The 20,539-nt window shown below is 38.4% G+C and overlaps 3 protein-coding genes across 5 annotated transcripts in view; 2 read left to right on the top strand and 1 right to left on the bottom strand.

The window, feature by feature from the left end:
* Positions 1-9,578, bottom strand: part of csde1 (cold shock domain containing E1, RNA-binding) — a 31,050-nt gene extending 21,472 nt beyond the window's left edge. For both annotated transcript variants that reach the window (XM_054771401.1, XM_054771409.1), the window contains exon 1: positions 9,413-9,578. The gene's annotated coding sequence lies outside the window, so the exon portion shown is untranslated. The remainder of the gene's footprint in view (positions 1-9,412) is intronic.
* A 577-nt stretch (positions 9,579-10,155) lies between these two features.
* On the top strand, positions 10,156-17,384 carry sike1 (suppressor of IKBKE 1). 2 transcript variants are annotated; one of them, XM_054771432.1, is made up of 6 exons: positions 10,156-10,346; positions 10,565-10,723; positions 14,759-14,864; positions 14,946-15,088; positions 15,173-15,286; positions 16,803-17,384. In XM_054771432.1, exons 2-6 carry the CDS (start codon positions 10,565-10,567, stop codon positions 16,932-16,934), a joined length of 654 nt encoding a protein of 217 aa, XP_054627407.1. In that variant the 5' UTR covers positions 10,156-10,346; the 3' UTR covers positions 16,935-17,384. The 2 variants fall into 2 exon arrangements, with proteins under 2 accessions (XP_054627407.1, XP_054627414.1); XM_054771439.1 differs by having other exon boundaries at positions 10,269-10,369.
* A 263-nt stretch (positions 17,385-17,647) lies between these two features.
* micos10 (mitochondrial contact site and cristae organizing system subunit 10) lies at positions 17,648-20,005 on the top strand. The gene is made up of 4 exons (XM_054783900.1): positions 17,648-17,796; positions 19,377-19,424; positions 19,493-19,593; positions 19,859-20,005. Exons 1-4 carry the CDS (start codon positions 17,733-17,735, stop codon positions 19,865-19,867), a joined length of 222 nt encoding a protein of 73 aa, XP_054639875.1. The 5' UTR covers positions 17,648-17,732; the 3' UTR covers positions 19,868-20,005.
* Positions 20,006-20,539: the final 534 nt, after the last annotated feature.

Genomic DNA, 20,539 nt, shown 5'->3' with positions numbered 1-20,539 from the left:
GCAAATGCTCTTAAAGTCACATGTTTGACCAGGAAATAGCAAGCTCAAAAGAAGACGGCTTTTTTATGTGGAACAACTGACAGTTTGTGTGGATCTTGTGAATGATTGTGACTGAGCTAGGACTCAGTAATTAAAGTCTACACACGACGGCTTCATTGATTGAAAAACGAAACTTTTTTGTACATGAAGCTTCTACTTGAGTTGGTAATTTGGCCGCTATATGCAGTCAGATATTGACCAAGGGAGACAAAATGGGTGGCCGCTGGCCGCGTTGGACAGGTGACTGCTATACACAGGGTCTATAACATGTAAATTTGCTGCGGGGGATTTTTCAGTGGCTGCTATAGGCAGGTGGCCGTTCTATAAAGGTGGCCGCTAAGACAGGTTTGACTGTACTTCTATTTACTTATCTGTGCTTGAAAGAGGTGTCATTTTTTAAGTATTTATTTTTAATTACTAATTGGACTGACGGTCAAGACTTGTTTTTTCATTGTTATATTTTATGTAGACAGATTGATTGTGTGTGTATTGTCATTGCATATAGTATACAACAAAACTTAGTTTGGTGGCTCCACTTCCACTTCCAGCCACATTAAGACATGTTAAAAATTAAATGTTCCAAATCAAAATTTAACAGGTATAAAAATATAGATATAAAATATTGATCCCATCAATTAAAAATGTTCAATCAGCAAGTGTTTTTGGTTTAAAAAAAAAAAAAAAACTATCTAAATATAAACGTTGAACATGTTATTCTGTTGCCTTTATTTTTGCCAGTGCTTACAACACGCTTGGGGATATGATGTGCTCTTTTACACATTAGAAAAAGTACTGTAAGAATGCCACTTTCATATAAATGCCAATTTTATTTTATAATCAACAAACATTACCGACACAACTGAACTGAATCGTATTCTGTTTTAAAGTATATGGTTTTTGAATCGTATCATAACCTGTGTATCTAGATTCGAACTGAATCATCTATCACAAAGAGATTCACATCCCGAGTAGTAGATTGGTTTCAGTGATTGTATAGTGACAGTTTCAAAACACAATTATTTTTAATTGCTGGATTCAGTGACATCTAAATTGTTGTATATGGCCATTCCAACGTTCCTTTATTGTATCACGTCCGTAACTCTGAGCCACACTCCAACATGGTAGGTGCAGTAATACGCATCAAAGCTGGTTGCCACTCGACTCGCGCCGCCCGCAAGAAGAAGAAAACACACCACCACCATGCAGACATGTCCGCGGTGTACCGTGGTGAAGTTAGTTTCACGTTGGATATTCAGCTCCGTAGCTGCAGTGGTAGTTCCCTCTCACTGTGCCCGGACTGCTGTGTCATGGTGTAGAGAACTCGCACGAGAAGTGCCACTCTGCTGCTGGTTGCTTATAATAATAGGACAAATAATGATAATGATGATAACAACAACAAACAACACAAATCGAACGGCAGCGAAAAACCTTGGAAACTCCCGTTACAGAGCGTGAATGGAAGCTAGCGGGGCTCGCTTAGTTTAGCTAGTGCAGCTGTGTGCGTCCGTGTGTGCGCGCGTGACACAGACTAGAGAATATTTTCACCGTGTTGCTTTACTCAATCAATCAATCAAAGTTTATTTATATAGCGCTTTACAATAGCCCACGGGCTCCCAAAGTGCTTTACAATAAGCCGATACATAAAAACACAGCATAAAACATGAACACAAAGTAAACACAGAATAAAAACTCTAAGAAAATGCTTCAGTGCTGCAGAGTGCTAAAAGCCTTTAAAAGTACATAAAATGGGAGTCAACAAGAACTAAATATGCATAAAATGAACATAAATACAAGACCGCCCTAGTCGGTGTTGAACGCCTGTCTAAAAAAATGAGTTTTCAATTTCGATTTAAAAAGACTTCAGTAGTGGTGCGAATATCAGTGGGCAGTTTGTTCCACAGTCTGGGAGCAGCGATGGAGAAACAGCGTTCGCCCCACTGTTTGTATTTTGCCCGTGGGACTTCTAACAGAAGCTGTCCCGAGGAACGCAGGGCCCTGCCGTGATTGCGGATAGTTAAAAGCTCCGACAGGTACGACGGAGCAAGGCCGTTAATGGCATTAAAAACAAATACTAAAATTTTAAAATCGATTCTAAAACAAACTGGAAGCCAGTGGAGTGATGACAGCACCATGAGCGATGTGCTCACGTCTGGGCGTGTTTGTTAAAAACCGGGCAGCAGCGTTCTGGACCAGCTGCAGACGCGAAATTGAGGTCTGGCTCAGGCCAACGTAAAGTGCGTTGCAGTAGTCCAGTCTTGTGCTGATGAAAGCATGGATCGCTTTCTCAAGATCGTGCTGACCTAAAAAAGGCTTCACTTTAGCCAGAAGACGGAGCTGAAAGAAGCTCATCCTAATGACAGAGCTAATCTGTTTGTCGAATTTGAGTCCACTATCGAATATGACCCCAAGATTTTTGACATCAGGTTTAAAAAAGGGGGCCAGAGAGCCGAAGTTCGCTGCAACAGTGCTACCATTGCTTTACTGCTTTAATGGTAGAACCATTTTACAATGCCCACAGACGCCATGCAGGTTCTGAGTGAAAAAAGATGAGACACGTTTATTCTTGCACCCAGCACGTATCAACTGTCAATTGCCATTCTCAACACACAACACATTCCGGCCTTCAAAATAAGAGTGCTGTCACATTTGTTCAATTGTGTAAACAAAATAAGGGTGTCATTAAAATATCTTACATTAATAACGCGATTGGAATTACATCTGTGACTACATCTTCCTTAATCACAAGCACGAAAAGCAAAAAAATTTAAATCTCAAGATATTCTAAATCACACCACAAATTGACCTATAACCATGTTAAATTATTAGTCCTACCTAAAAAGGTATTTTGCACGCCCAGTTTTATTTTTTATTGGATGGACTTTTATTGGGTTTGGAACCTGACTGCCATAGGTTTGTTACAAAAGCCAAACAATATTGTTGGTCATGCTGTGTAATAAAGCAAATTCAGCAATACTTTGGTTGCATTATTATTAATGCTTTGAAGAGCCATTTTCATAACCATATTCAATTCCACAAATTCATGTTTGTAACAAAAGCTTATTGTTATTTAAAAAAAAAAATAACCAAAAGGATTGGTACCGGATTGGATCGGCAAGACTAAAGAAATCGGATGGGAAGCCAAAAAAATGTGGATCGGGACATCACTAGTTTTTTGCTTATCAATAATCAATCAACATATGACAACCAACATATAAACAGTGATTAACTTACTGACTCTTGCATCACAGTTAATGTTACAGTAGTACTAAAATAATTGTACTGTTATTAATGAAGCTTTTATGCTAGAGACAGTTTCATACTATTCTCTATGGGAAAGGTTGAAGGAGGTGCCATTAAGTGTTTTGGGGAAACCACCTCATGGGTATAAAAATAGGTTTCCCCTCAGATGCCTCTGGAGACAGCCCACAATGGCAGCCAGCTGACTAGGCCTGGATCAACGTGCATGCCTGCACATCAGTTAGTGATATTTATGGCGGGATTCCTCATATGCAATTTAATGCAACCATTTTCAGTGCAACCGTGGTTAGCATACTTAAAGAAATAGTACATGGGGCCCACCCAACAGCAAGGTTTCCATCGTTAATTTAGACATGAGACTTGGTGACCTAAATACTGTACACAGCGAGGAAAACAAGCTGAGAGGTAGTAAAGCCAAGGATATCGGGTGTTTGTTTTTTTTTTACTCCTAACAGTGTGATGCAATATCTACCATTGCTAGTACTTCTATGATTGTTTGCATTCAAAAAACAGTTGCATCAGGTTACTGTACATACACAGGATTCCAATATCTATTCTGAAGGCAAATTTTCAAGTTAAGGTCAAACTATTTACTGTAAATGCTTCAAATAAATCAAGGGCATTTATTTAGCAAAGCAAAGAGGGAAGAAAGCTAATTGGAAGCAGGCAATTATTACAAACAGGATGTCATTTCCAAAACTTGAAAACTCATGTTAACAAGTTCATCTTTTAACTTTAATAATTATTTGGAGTGCACGAGAAAGTGTAAAGTACAACAGAGCTCTCTTTTGGACTACAGAGTCATTTATTAACATGTATATTACACAACAATGTTGTAGTCGTGGTGAGCAAACATCTCAGCTAGCCCTGATGAGTTCACTGTAAACAACAGTACAGCCAGTGTAATACGCATGACTTTCACACCAACATTAGAGTGGCAACATTCTTAGTCGCATGCAGATGTGGATGAAGCTGCTGGATGCTGACTACTTGTGATACCTCAAATGCCATATTCCATACTGTCATATTGTTATTTTATATCACTGTTCAGTGAAATGAGTATGGCTTTTTATTTTGCTTTTTGAGCAATACATTTATTTGTAAGTAGTGTCAACATACGCACCATCACTTTTTATCTAACTTAAAAGGTAGAATCTTTGCTTTACCTTTTGTAAGAGAGTGAGATGCTCATTTGCACTCTTCCTTATTTAAGTTTTACATAAGTGGCTAACTTATTTACACTTGTATAACATAAGGAAAGTGTTGCTGAGGACACTGCCTCAAAAGTTAAATAGCAATGTCCCGATCCTGAAGATCAGATCCAGATCAGCTGCCGATCCGCTGTATTTTGGAGATCAGATAATATCGGCTTCCGCCACGAGATCGGGCCAATCCGGTTGCCGTATAACGTTTGTAAGTCTGGGCCACACTCCAACAGGGTAGGTGAGGTGACGCGCCTCAAAGCTGGTCGCCATCCGACTCCCGCCACCTGGCACCCGGAAGATGATGAAAACGCAACACCACCATGCAGACATGTCCGCAGTGTGCCGTGGTGAAGTTAGTTTCACGGTGGACGTTCGGCTCCGTAGCTACAGCGGTAGTTCCCCCTCACTGTGCTCAGACTGCTGTGCCATGGGGCAGGCCACTCAATTGTGGTGCAATCTCATCACAAACACTTAAAAATGTTGAAACGGCGACGAAAAACCCTAGAAATTTCTGTTATGGAGCGTGAATGAAAGCTAGCGGAGGTAGCTTAGTTTAGCAGAGAGTCTAGTGCAGCTTGGTGTGTGTGTGTGCGTGCGTGACTCAGGCTGGAGGAGTATATTTTCACCATGATGTGCTTTACCGCTTTAATATAAGGACCATTTTAGAATGTAAGGACCATTGTACAATGCCCACTGACGACGGGCAGGTTCTGAGTGGAAAAAAAAAAAACGAGAAGCACGTTTATTCTTGCACCTAGCTAATATCAACTGTCAACTGCCATTCTCAACACACTTCCGGCCTTCAAAATAAGAGCGCTCTTTGTCACATTTGTGACAATTGTGTAAACAAAATAAGGGTGTCATTAAAATATCTTACATTAATAACGTGATTGTAATTGTGACTACATCTGTGACTACATGTTCCTTAATCACAATCATTACAGTTTGTTGAAGATTTTGTAGCAATACGTGCTGAGGCTGACATCGCATTACAAAAGTTAGCTAAGCTACATCCATTTCTCAATTACTGGACAAAATGGGCCAATGATGTATTGTATCAATAAATGTAAGGATTTTTGCATTTTATTCACTAACCCAAATAGCACACACACTATGCTGGAAAAATAAGTGGAAAAAGTAAAAAAACAACTGAACATTATAATGGAAAAAATGTAATTTGGGGGGGGGCTGGGTTGACTAATTTCGTAGGGCCCTAAGCCCTAAAAAGTCACACATTTTAAATCACACCACAGACTGATCTATAACGATGTCAAATGATCAGTCCTACCCTTCAAGTATTTTGCACGCCCATTTTTTTTCAAGTTTATCTTTCGAATAGACTTTTATTGTACAGAGGTGTGTTACAAAAGCCAAACAGTATTCTTGGTCATGCTGTGTAATAAAAGAGTGAATTCAGCATTGGTTGCATTATTTTTTTATGTCTTGAAGAGCTACCTTCATAACCATATTCAATATGACAAATTCATGTTTATTAAAAAAAAAAAAAAAAAGTAACAGCAAGACTATGAAAAAAATCGGATCGGGAGCCAAAAATGTGGATTGGGACATCCCTATTCTGTAGCACTGAAAAGTTTGAAAATACGAGGCAAAATTGTCTAATGATGTATTGCATCAATAAATTTAAGGATTTTTGCATTTTACTCACTGACACAAGTAAATCTATGGTGATAAAATAAGTGTAAAAAGAAAAACACTTAAATTAAAAAAATTAAAACTGATTTAGGACAAAGTCTAACAAAATTTGGGGAGGAAAAAAAAGGATTTCATAGAGCTCTATGTCGGACATGCCATGGCTGACTCTACGCAGTGTTCAGGTCATGTAATCTATTGTCATGTCTCATCGATGTACCATTGCTGACACCTAGTGACCAGAATGCTACATATATCTTGTCTTTCAATATTTTTGACTAATAATTAGGGGTGTAACGATTCGATTCGTACCATAATTCGTGGTTGCAGATACGATTCAAGGATGATATTGGTTCATTTAGAACGATACCATCCTAAATGATTTAGTAACTTTAAATCAATTCAGTAACTTTTTTGCTAAAAAAAAAAATCAACCAATGTGACTGTGAAATAAATCCTTGGATACTGGACAGTGCAGGACAAGAATCCTAGATTCCATTGTTTTTTGTAAGGGAATCAGGTATAAATTAAATTATGGCTATAAACAAACAAGTAAACAACAATTAATGGCAAATGCATTCCTATTTTATTTGAATAAAGAGCAAACAAAATTTCAGGTTGAATTAAATCAAGTCTTTGAGGAATTATATCTAATAAAACATGTCCTGAACTGTAATTTGATACCTCATTCACTTCGCTACCCCAAGTATTAAAGAAGTTAGAGCAAATTTCATACCACACTGCAGCTGCACGCTATATTCATTTCCATCCACACTACAAACTGCATGTACACAGTAATTCCGGGGCAAAATAAACATATTTCACACCAGTAGATTTTAATGAAAATTAATCTGCAGATAGACATTAACGTGAATTTATATCTACATACCTTTAATCTTGTTCTGAGGCTCCGACCCATGAGTTTGAAAGGCTTAAAGTTGAACTTAACTTTTGAAGTTAAGTTTATATGACTCAATGTGGTCCAACACTCAATATATATCCAGTATAAAACGTGGCGATGACTTCACAGGCAGATTGAATCAAGTGTAGCATCCGAGGTGTATGGCATCTAAAGTCATTCTTTACAGGACAAAAACTCACAAACTTGTGCTCTTTGGAGAGGACGTGTCAGCTCCATTTATTCAATGTGCCAACCACACTGTAACAGTCGCCTTTACATGATGTCATCCATGAGCTGCACTCGGCAGGCATGACTAATCACTTACGCCAAATCAAACTGGTACGAGTAACGTTTAACATCTTTATTAAAAGTGCTAAGAAAAACACATCCATATAAAGCCTGCCGTGCTTAAATCCAATGCTTTATTTCCTAGTATTGATGCAATCGATTAATTACCTTGTAAACAATGTTAGATCGATATATGTCATCCGGAATGGCAATTTGCTGAACACAGATCGATGTAGTTGGATCATGGGAATATCAATCGATACATTGATGTAGTGGTTTAATTGTTACGCACCAACTAATCATAGTCAACCACAAAACAGCGGCCATTTATTAATTAATTTGAGAAACCGTGATACAGTGAGGGAGCGATGTTCGAACCGCGATGTAGCAAGGGATGACTATATCACAATAGTCATGCCAGCACTTCTGCAGTATTTGTCTTATTTTGTACAAGCAGTGTCTATTTGACAAATGCATCCTGTGGTATCAAGGTAAGAAGCACAATGTTTTCATTACACAACATTAGTTTGAGGGAAGCGCTGCTACCAAGGTTGGTATCGATAAGGAGGTGCTGCGCAATATATGTACAGTGTTGTGAAAAAGTGTTTACCCCCTTCCTGATTTCTTATTTTTCTGCATGTTTGTCACACTTAAATGTTTCAGATCATCAAATTAACTTAAATATTAGTCAATGACAACACAACTGAAAACAAAATGCAGTTATTAAATTAAACATTTTATTAAGGGAGGGGGAAAAAACAAACCTTTATGGCCATGTGTAAAATGTGAGGAGTTTTATTACTTACTTTTGTGAGGTACTGTAGGTGTTAATTTCGGTATAAGTTCTGACCTACAACACGTCGTAGGAACAGAACTCGTTCGTAAACCGAGAACCCCCTGTACAAACAAAGTTTATTTCGTCCTCCACCTCACAAGACAACTAACCAACTAGTCAGATGTTCTATTAAATGGGCCAAAGGTTCAATGCAACACAGGGACTACAGTCCTGCTATTAGCACTCCCTAGTTGACATTCGACATCCTGAAGGCAAACCGCTTCAACACCACCTTTTCTACTCTTCAGAATGTTCCAGAACAACAAGATCTCTGACGGGAGTCGCCATGTGACTTCCCAGCAGCAGCAGTCGGCCATGCTCAGATGGATATGCTACAACAACGCCTGAACGCCGCCCCCCCTCCACCCCTCCAAAACGTTGCGACACCATGCTCTACGATAGCATAGCATGATACGTTAACATAAAATGCTATACATACATCCTTTAAATCATGCACTGTTGTTTTGGGCGGAGGAGCGGGGGATTGTCACAAAGATCAACTGTTTACGTGGAAGTTCGCTATCTTAAAATGACCTTGTGTGGACAAACCAGGCAGATTAGCATTTTTACTCGTTATGTCCAGGGCGTTAACGATCGATTATATCCCCCCAAGAGAGGGGGAGGATATCACATTATAAAGCTGACTGTCTACATCAGAAAATATTCATTTTAAAGCATATTGTTGTTTATGTGTCAATGCGTATAACTGCAACCACTACGTGCACCCGTTTAACTACAATATGTGCGTTCACTACTCGTAAAGTAAGCATTTACATTTGTTGATGATTATTAACAACGCAAACAAAAGATTTTTTCTTTAAATAGTTGCATGTTAACGTTAACTGTTAAAGCCGCACAAGGAGGACAACAAAGAAGCCGCCATGAACGCTCCCACGCTGGGCTTTATTGAGTTGTTTTTAAAACCACGCTAAACCTCGCCAATGACAGGTCGTTAAACTCAAACCAGAAGTATTTTTGATGTAGACATATAAACATACAATCGAGTGTAGTTTTTTTTGTTAACCAAAGGAGACCTAGCTAGGCCGTCCATGATACTAGCGGCTAGGCGCTAGTTTAGCAATGCTAATCTTGGTGATTTATGCTGCTCGTCCATCAAAGGCCCCAAAAACTCGGTTGTTTTTTTAAACTTGCAGTTACAAGACTGACCTTCTCAAAATACATGTACATGTGTGGGAATGGCAACAATTAAGCGTCGATATTAACAAAAAAACTTACCCCAACAGCTTTCAGCACTGTCACCAGCGCCGCTAGAAGCAGCACGGCACATTACGTAGTGACATGGATGGCTCCTATCGCGAGATTTGCCAACAGGCGCGAGAGCCAAAGATGCTATAAAAGGGAAAGAGAGTGACCTCCCTCTCACCTTTACCCTACATGTTGTTGTTTTCGCTGTCGTTCTTTCACAAAGCAATATTCGTCTCGCAATGTCCACCGCCAGATACAACAACGCAACATTAAGAAGTCAAGCAGGAGGACACAAACGTTAGCAACACTAGTATAGCGATGGAGCTACAGTGCTAACTTTTAAGTCACATTTTAACGGCAACATCATGCTAGGTTAGCATGTCCCTTGAAGAAAACACTTCCAGGTCCCACATTAGTTGGCAGAGCGCCGGGCTTTTTAAAGATGCGTAGTGAAGTGAAGGCAAAGGGGCATATACATAGGTCAGCCGGTACTATGACTATGAGGAAAGAGGTTTTTCCTTCATGACATCTTGAAAGGCTGGAGCTTAAAAAAGCGACCGTTTCACACCCTTACCCTACATTTTTCGCGATGAAGTAGCCGTCTCGCAGTCATTTTCATGGGATACACACAATATTTGAATTTACACTTAAGGCATAAAGGATGGAAAATTTAATTGCACTTGATAGACATTCTTCAAAAACATTCAATGGATGGACAGCGTTATATCAATATCTTAGAACAACGATCTCAAGAACGACAATATAATAATTATTATTATTTAGTTTTATTTTATATATTTTTTGTTTGTTTGTTTTGGGGGTAGTGGATTTAGTTAAACTGCCGATCCACCGTCCGTTCCTGAAGGTGGCGGAAGTGCGCCAAAATGTTGCTTGAAAAAGAAGAAGACGAGGAGGAAGACGTCATCACCGCATCGACAAGACAAGCTTGTCAACAGACGATATTGTGGGTTTCGTAATATTTTGGAGGTTTGCTAGCCATCATTTTGTTGTTTTAGTGATATTAAAACCTTAATAATTGGAAATATTCGCTACAAGAAAAATAGGAGCTTTTCTTTTGACAAACAAAGAACGCAAAGAGTATTAGCTGTAAACACTGTACGGTTGTTGTTGTTTTTGAGAGCTACCAGTCTTGCATTGGCTAACGCGCCCTCCACCGAATAGATGGCCTGCACTTTGGAGAAAGTGTTAGGAGATGCTCGGACATTGCTGGAGAGGTTAAAGGAGCACGACACGGCCGCCGAGGGACTCATCGAGCAGTCGGGGGCCCTCAGTCAGAGGGTGCAGAGCATGAAGGAGGTGGGGAATGCTCTCCCAGACAAGGTAAGGACAGCACTTCAACACATCAGACTAATATAGAGGGGAAAAAAGTAGTTGCATGCTATGGGACATTACTCTAAATATGCTCCCCTAGTGTTGGCATAATTGTCCCCAAATATTGACATTGACTCTACTGTAGAGAGTACCGGGCATCTATTAGCATTCGGGGTGCAAATAAATTTTTTCATCATATTAAATAGTATACACAAATTAATACTGATATTTATTTCATATGATATATAGTACAGTATTATGGCCATTCATCTATCCATTTTCTATACCGCTTGTCCCCATTTGGGTCACTAGTGAGCTGGAACCTACCTCAGCTGGGAGGTAGGATACACACTGTATTGGCCGCCAGTCAATTCGAACCTGGATCTCTAAACTGTGAGGCAGTACTCATTACTTGGACTTCTCCCATAGGAAATACAGTAATGCCATGTTTATCGCGGTTAATTGGTTCCAGACCCGAACATGATCAGTCAATTTTCGCGAGATAGGATTCCTTATTTATAAATCAAATATTTTCATAGTTAGGGCATAAAAAACCTGTTTATGACCTTGAAAATATATTTTTAAATATTATTAGAGCCCTCTAGACAGCAAATAACACCTCTTTGAACTCCTATTACCCAATATAGTAGACATGATAAGAGTAAATAAGCAATTTAAGACATAAACAAGATTCATACTCGTGTGTGATGATATAAATGTGTTCCCTAAGGTTACTGAGTGGACAGGAAGTAGCGTCGGGGCTTCAGAGTTGAGTTTCAGCTTGTCGTGGGTTACTACGGCTTGTAGCTTACTGTAGCTTGTGTTTTTATGCGTGCTTATTATTGTGCCTGTTGGGAAATAATTTAAACCTGTAATAAAAGCCTGTTGTTCTATCGATCAAGTCTGGCATTTGTGTGTCTCACCGAAATTTACAGCAACATTACTGACACCTAGTGACCAGGTAAACTACCACACATCATTCACAGCGTCTATGAATGTGTCTTCTGAATGCCAAATCCTATATGTATTTTGTGTGTAAAAATGCTCAATTAAACAAAAAATATGTCAAATAAATGTGCCGTATTCAACCATGAAACGGCATGAGTTATTAATATATTTTTCTGAAAAAACATGATAGAGTGAAGCCGCAAAATTTGAGCCGCTTAGCGGCAAAGGACGACTGTCACCATCGCAACAACCAATATTTACTGTTAATGTTCAATGTTCAACAAGCTCATTATGTTCAAGTGACATTTTTTTAAAGGTCATGCAAGTGTAAAAAGAAGTTAACCCCTGCTGTTGATAAACTAATGAAGGCAAATGCACTTTTTAAGCTGTCACACAAGTGTAAAAAGAAATGATCTGGCTGTAAAAACAACAAAACAGTCTAGATTAACATTGATAACAAGTGATGATATAAATTTTGATATAAATTGTTCAGGCACGAATCGATTTGAACCCTTGATCTCCTGTCCATGAGGCTAACGTGCTAATGCTGAGGCCACGTGCGGCCCTGTTTTATGAACTGGTATATACAAATAAATAATGACTTTGCAGCTTTACAGATGCCATATCTGCCCTGCAGTCTGTGTGCATTGCGACAAATACGCACACAAATACGACTGCGACACATGGTCGTATCAAGTCATACTGAAGTGTCATTACAGCCACCTAGTGGTATAGCATTGAAGAAAAGGCATTACGTAATTGCCCCTATTGATTAATGAGCTGAGGCCGGTATTTGGTACACTAAGTCCTCAACTAACGAACACAATTGGTTCCAGACGACCGTTCTTATGTCAAATTGTTCTTAAGTAGGGGAAAAGGTAATATTACCAATGATATAGGTACTACATGTACGTGTATACATATACAGTATATGTGTATGTATGTAAATATGAGTTTGGATGTAGTAGTAATATTAAACGAGGATAATTAATGAAAATAACAGTAATAAAAATGATATAATAATACGTAATGATAAATGTTATTTTCCTTTGAAGAGGAGTGGTCGAGCAGTTGTTGTGCTGGAGTTGGAGGAGGAGTTATTGAAAAAAAGGACAAATCGTCGTCGTCGTTAGATTCTTCTGAAAGAGGTAGTGTTCTGTGGGTGGTGTAGAATTAAGCAGGCCTACTAACTCTTCATAAACTTTAATCACACGCTCTGTCCGGGTTGTATTATACTGTACAGCTAACAATGTAGCTTTCTCTCTACTGCTGTTCTACCGCTGTTGGTCCCATTAGCAGTGTCACAGTGCCCTCTGCTGGTCAAGCATGTAGCAGTATAAATATGGACTTTATAAGGCAAAACACATGAAAATATAGACTAGTCGGCTTTGTTCGTACCCCCGAAAGTTCGCACGTCGGATGTTTGTTAGTAGGGGACTGAGTGTATTTGTTTGTATAAAGGTCCTCCGTGGGCCACGTTACATTAAAACAAATTAAATCATACAAGTGTTGATTTGTTTTTGTTATGAACTTTTGTGAAGGAATGGCTTGTAGCTTCTCGAGTCATATGTTTAAAAATGATACGGGGAAACAGTGCGCTTAGTGTGGTCATAAGAAGGAGACACAGTAGTTAAATTTTTAAGTATTTTATTTTATTTCACATACCCAGTATCTGTTCAGTTGTTCCCGTTAATAAAAGTGAAATGAATGTCAGATCTGATCACTTCCATACGTCGCTCCTACTTATTGATGTCGTGACGGCTATCTTCATCCTCATCCTCTGAATTTCAGTGCTGCAGGGTCTTTTTTTTAATATTTATTTATTTATTTATTTTTTCTGTTAGCTACAGTACATAAATATACATGCCATTTAAGTGTGACCACTACCACGGATACACTAAAGGGATAGTTTGGATAATTTGACATGAAGTTGTATGACATCCCCATCAGCATTGTAGTCCACTAACAGCGACTTACCCCCCACTTGGTCTCCTAAGTCCAGTTCTGGTCAGATTTCCGGGAGGAAGAACGCAGTTCCACAGTTGCTGGGGACTATTAAGTAAAGAGTTCGGCTTCTCAAAACAATGTGCGTTCAAAAGATTAAAACATTTGCATCACAAAAATGCCTTCTCAAAATCTCAAACCTCACAAAACGCTCGGCTTTATATCTGTCTCCCGCCGTATCCTTGCGCACTCTCGCCTGTGCGTTCACGTGTATGTGATGAAGACACTCGCATATTGGTTTTAGAAGCCAAAGTCTGAATAGTCCCCAGCAAGTAAGTGGAACTACGTTCTTCATCACGGAAATCTGACCAGAACTGGACTTAGGAGACCAAGTGGGGGGTAAGTCACTTTTATTGGACTACAATGCTGATGGGGATGTCCTACAACTTCATGTCAAAAAATCCGAATTATCCCTTTAAGCATCGTACTTACCACTTTGAATATTATTTGTATATTTCATTTTTATTTGCTCCGACGTTGACCTGATACCACCCAGGTTGAAACTGAAAGAATTAAACAAAATTGGTCAGCTACACCAATAAAATAAAGTACTGTAGTAGTTCATACTTTACAGTGTGTTAATGTGTGTCAGTAATGACGTGGAAAACTTACACATTCAGTCAGTGATTTTCTGCAAGTGTTCCTTCCTGCATGATGTGCTGCAGCTATATTTCCTTTAGCAAGTATAATATCTTTTAATATCTTCTTCATACTTAATATCATTGACTGTTCTTGCTGAGTGAAGTAAGCCGCTGTGCTGCCGGTAGATTGTTTGTTTATATTTGTGATTGGACATCTGCTGCTAACCCCGCCCCCTTTACGTCAACACGCTCATGACCAGACTAGAAAACCAGACTTGACCAATCAAGTTGGTATCCTGCTTCGTATTACCGCTTAACACACAATGTTTGGATTGGTTAAGATGGAAAAAAAAGAAGAGATCTTGGGTAAGTTGAGCATGATTCATAGTACAGGCCTCGGATGTTGTGTAATCACAATGCGCATATTATTGCCAATAGACGAGAACATTTATGCCGTGTTCTAACTTTTCCCACACCGCCCTGCTTACACTGTCCTTGTCTTTGTCCTCAGCATGCAGAGGATTCATCAGAGCTCCATGAGATGATCAAGTACAAGCCTCATGTCCTACTCACTCAGGAAAACACTCAGATCAAGGAGCTCCAGCAGGAAAACAAAGGTTTGCTCATAAAGAAGAATTCACTCTGTTTTGATAGTGTTGCCGCTGTTGTATATGTTGATGTTTCTTCAATATCTACAGAGCTGTGGCTGTCTCTGGAAGAGCACCAATATACATTGGAGCTGATCATGGGCCGTTACCGTAAGCAGATGCTGCAGCTGATGATGGCCAAGAAGGAGTTGGACACCAAACCTGTCCTGTCCCTCCACGAGGACCACGCCAAAGTACAGTGGCTATATTTGTATTTCGGCCGTGGCTGCTAAAAGACTATGCATGCATATTTTACACTTCACTGACTCTTAATACAGGAGGTACAGAGCCAGGTGGAGCGAATATGCGAGATGGGCCAGGTGATGAGACAAGCCGTGCAAGTGGATGATCAACGCTATTGCTCCATTCGAGAGAAGCTTGCCCAGTTAGAGGTAACTGTATTTCTATTTTAAGGACCTACCGCAAAGACGAGTCAAAGAGCTTCCATATCCTAGGTTCTCAAAGTGGGGTACCGCAATTGTTATGGGGGTACATGAATTTAAAACAAAAACAAAAAAAACTTGCACCGAACACTCATAATTACGAGTGCACCTGGACGCCTCACTGCACAGAGTGCGCAGTCAGAGCAGAAAGAAGGAAGGAGACAGCACATGAAATTCTTCATTGCTTTGTGCGTGTTTTATGAACAAGTAAGTAAATTTGATGGTTATGTTCAGTTTGGTTTGGTTTAGTTTATTTGAACATGAAGGTTATAATGGAATACATCTTATAAATCATCCTTTCACAGTTCCACATGTCCAAAAGGAGTAGGAAGAAGCAAAGCTTATTTAATCCTACCCCCCATCCATTCCACATCTAGTACAACACATATTATTCACTTCCTGCTTTCCATATCATATTTTTATATAATAATCAGTGTAATGATAAATAATAACAATAAAAAACAAGCATGACAGAACAATCAGTGATGATCAAGACTCTTCTGCCTTGTGTTTTGCAAACATCAACAGCTTGTATTGTTTTTTTGAATTTGCTCATCTCAATTTTGCTCAATCCATCCCATAATTTAATTCCACATACAGAAATTTTGTGCATTAAGAATGTTTAATCTTGAAGATTTAATTTATATTGGTGTTGCAATCCTCGCACCCCGCAACATATGCGCGTGTCAGCATGAGAGAATGGGGATTCCCCCGCAAACGAGGCTTTATCGCGGGTTGTATGTATTTTTGTACTTTGGATACTGCTTTATCACGTTTGTTAAAGTTTCCCTTTCAATTTTGTATCACATTAATATGCAGACTTAAATCACAGCGATTGCAAGTGGACAAAAGTGAAGCTCAAGTTCAACCCATTCAAACGGAATCAGGATCCCAACATCCGGCTGAAATAAAACATATGTCAATTTAGTCAAAATTTGACCATGCAGAATAAAAAGTTTTGAACCAGAATTACTTACTACAAAATTAATTAACCTATTAATCCTGTTCAATATTTCAAGTTAAGGAAGATTAAAAAAAAGGTTTATTTTTAAGTGCACAGAATGGGGTACATTTAAGTCAAATATCTGTAGGGGTATGCGACTGTGAAAGGTTTGGGAACCACTGCTCTGTATGGCTGGAGTACTCTGCTGTTTTTAGGGACCTACAGGTATAGCCAAAAGTGCTAATCAAAGATCCTATGAAAGGAGGATGGTGTGAGTGCTCTATTTGTAAGGACCCACTGCAAAAGTGAAAGTGAAAGATCCTCTAAATGACAGGATCATTCTGCTGTTTTTAAGGGCCCACAGGAAAAAAAAACCCAGCTGGTATTCAGCTGGTGGCCCATAAGTCAAGTCCATCTCCTGAATGATGACAGACTGGGTTGCGGGCTGCCATTTGAGCAACACAGGCCAAAGGGAAAAAAAAATGTTGTTTACAGTGTACATTCTTACACTGTCTTGGTCAGATTGAGAACAAGGAGCTGCGGGACCTTCTGGCTATCAGCAAGGACTCAATGGAAGCAGCAAGAGAAGACAGCACCCAACCAGCACCAGCAACAACACATGAAAACAAACCTCAACACGAGTCCAATAAATGATATAAAGGGCATCATTTGGAACTTTTAGGACAACAAGTATTGGTCCATGTTGACTTTGTGTTCACGATGGATGACATTCTGTTCAACCACAACATTTTTTGTGATGTATTGATGATAATTGCCTATTTTTCTAATTATGCACATGTCCAACTTGGTGGAAATTCAATATTTGCTTTCGAGGCGCCCCATGACACATGCAGTAAAGACAGGAACAGCAAATATGATTTATTTTGTTGTTTTTATAGGCCGAATAGATCTTTATTCTGCAAGGACTTGGTCAAAGATCCTTTATATAATAGGAGGCGCTTTGCTTTTTTCACAGTTGGTTGTTTTTTTAAATGTCAAAAATTGTTCTTTGTCCTCTAAGGAAAAGAACGTTGATATGGTAGACTTGCTGTAATTTCAGTCAAATAAAATAAAAATGTAAATAAAAGATTGCTCTTTTAACTACTGAAAGTTGTGGTTGTTGACTTTCCTCAGCGAAATGTGTTGATAATATCGCGAGAATTGTGTAATGCTGCTGCGTTCAAGTGAGATAGGCCAAGAGTGACGTCAGTCCCGAACGCATACTGAGTGCTGCTTAAAATCTATAACATTTACTCAGGTTTTGGAAGAGGTTTGTACTATTGTATTTATGCAGTTTGTCAGTTGTCTCCTCGCAAGCTGGCATCCCACTGTCCCCAATTGTTGTGCCTTCCATTTTGAATGGAATGTTTCGTATTTCCCAGTGCCATTGGAAGCAGCACGAGAGTCAAACCATTGACACATCTATTCTGCATCAAGCTAAAAAGGCTCAGCATGTCTGAGAAAGAGCTGGGGAAAAAGTGGGACCGATGCCTGGCGGATGGTGTTATTAAGCTTGGTAACTATCTCACATTTTAATGTCTATGTGTAATATAATAGTCGGGATATGCTGGAAGACACAGTTGTCATTGAGTAGGCAAGAAGCTAACTAGCTAGCTAGAAAGGGCAAGCCAATGTCCACCAGTCAAATAATAATGTTATTATTATCATCTTTACAAGCAAAGTAAATATTTATGCCTTTTTTTTAGACTCACACAACCTTAAAACTTTACAATCTTTGTGAAAAATTCGCAATTCGCTTACAAGTTTTGAAATACAAATAAGAGCAATAGTCAACAGTTTAACTCAAATAATTACAAAAACCTGTGGGTGAATACCCACAGACATGTTTAGATAGAGTGTTTGGACACACTTTCTCATTCATTAGCACGAGGAAGAGTGTCCAAGCTGGTTGTGTATATTATATATATAGAGAATATATACAGTATATCTCTCTATATATATTAGAGTATATATTATAGCTCTATATTATATCTATATTATATCTCTATATATAATATACACAACTGCATTTGATATATTATTGGCTCCCGTACTTTGCTGATTTTATTGTTATGGTACTATTATTTTACGTTTATATTGCTAAAGTATTATTAATATTGTACCATATTACACATAGTCGTACTGGATATATATTTTTAATTTTCAATTTTCATTATTTTCCACTTAAGGTTTTTGGTATGCTTATCTATTATTTTATTGGGATATTTTGTATTTTTGTCATATATTATAATTTAATGTAAAGCATATTAGTGCTATTTTTTTTAGCCATAATATAAATGCTTTTAAAATATCTTATACAATTATTTCCTCAAATAATATTCTTATTATTTGTTTTTATTTATTTGTTTTATTTATTTGTTTTTATTTATTATTTATTTGTTTTGTTTGTAGAAATATATATTGCTAATCATTTTAGCATTTTTTATTGATATTTTTATTATATTACTATGATGTTATTTTGATATTATTAATTAACAATTTTATTATTGAATGTATAGAGAAGTGGTCTTGTGAGAGCTACTTTTACAAAATGAAAATGGCCAAGAGCTACTCATTTTTGTAACATTTATTTTCAGAGCTTATTTTAAACCCAAACAAAGCGAATATGCTTGTTTTACCAGAACATTAACAAAATGCTGGTGTCCACAACTCACATTTTGTATTTCAGAATGCATTTCTTTCTACTGTTCTCACATTATTAACTGAAAACCTGAATGAAAAGCAGGGTTGTGGGGGGCTACCTGGTGCTCGCGGGTACCATGTTGGTGACCCCTGGTATAGAGTGTCAAGTATTCCAAGTAATGCTATTATGAGCTGAAGCCATTTTTGTCATTATTGCTTCTGTTACATACTGTATGTTCTGTAATATTTGTTGCATACATATATTTTAATATTTAAGGTATTGAATGTAGCTTCAAGCAGTCACAATAATGGTATTGTCAGGCAAAAAACGAGAGGTAACACATTGTGAGGGGCAGAAAAATAACATTTCTATGGATAACAACTGAATGTTTGCAGTATAGATTTATGTTATGAATGTGAGTAATGAACGTGCACAACCTTACCTTGTTCCAGGCACGGGCCTGGGCTTAGGAATTGTCTTTTCGGTCGTCTTCTTCAAACGTAAGTGGGATTTGCTGTCAATGAAGTGCCATATCTTTCTATTGTATTTGACTTTTTCTTGTTTTCAGGGCACACATGGCCCATTACACTGGGTTCGGGAATGGGGATTGGCATGGCTTATGCCAACTGTCAGAATGACCTGAGGTTACATTACTGGCTGCATAAAAAGGTTAGTATGACACAGCTTACTTACAACATCAGATACAGCGTTTTTTGAATTTCATATCACACTGTAATTGACCTAGTTGACCACTAGGTAGTGCAACTACACTCCAATTGGTCTAACGTGCATTTGTGCATGAGGAAAAAAAAATCCAGTAGATGCCTGTTGGGGTGCACGGTGGTCGTCTGCAACCACACATTGCATCAGTAGTCGTTTATATAACGTGACCTTTGACACCATTTATGTAACCAATATGTGTTTTGTCCAACAGGATCAATAGTCTCAAGGCATGGAGGGATTGTCTTTTTTTTATTTTTTAAACATCTTGAATTGTTTGGCTTGTGTGGGAGTCAACATTTGCGCTCATCTCCTATTGGACGCCGATGTCCGCTTGTTGGACAAAGACTGTCTCCCAGTATGGCTCTGTCTGACCTGTATGTACAGTATGTACCCCATCAGGTCAGTTTCATGTAATAAAAGCAATATCAAAACAACAGCTATGACGGTTGTGTTCTTGACAAATACAATGCAAAGAAGGGATATCATCAAAGTGCTTGCAGATCAATAAATGGACATTTTTTTTGTCTACTGATTGATGTCTAAAAGCCCAACACTCGAAAGTTACCAGTGTGATTGAATGCATCATCACATGAACAAGGCAGCACTTAATTAATCCTGTTCCGACACTAAGAAAGCAGACAGACACGGCGTTGTTCATCGTTCTGTGTGCATTATATAAACAAATGTATGAGTTTTTATATGTATACAGTATACAGTGGTGTGAAAAGTGTTTGTTCCCCTCCTAATGTCTGTTTTTTTTGCATGTTTGTCACACTTCAGATCATCAAACAAGTCTAAATATTAGTCAATGACAACGCAACTGAGCAGAAAATGCAGTTTTTAAGTGAAACTTATTATTATTAAGGGAGGAAAAAAATCCAAACCTACATGG

Source organism: Dunckerocampus dactyliophorus, chromosome 1 (genome assembly GCF_027744805.1).
Source record: "Dunckerocampus dactyliophorus isolate RoL2022-P2 chromosome 1, RoL_Ddac_1.1, whole genome shotgun sequence".
Lineage (NCBI taxonomy): Eukaryota > Metazoa > Chordata > Actinopteri > Syngnathiformes > Syngnathidae > Dunckerocampus > Dunckerocampus dactyliophorus.
This window is presented reverse-complemented; position numbering and strand designations above follow the sequence as displayed.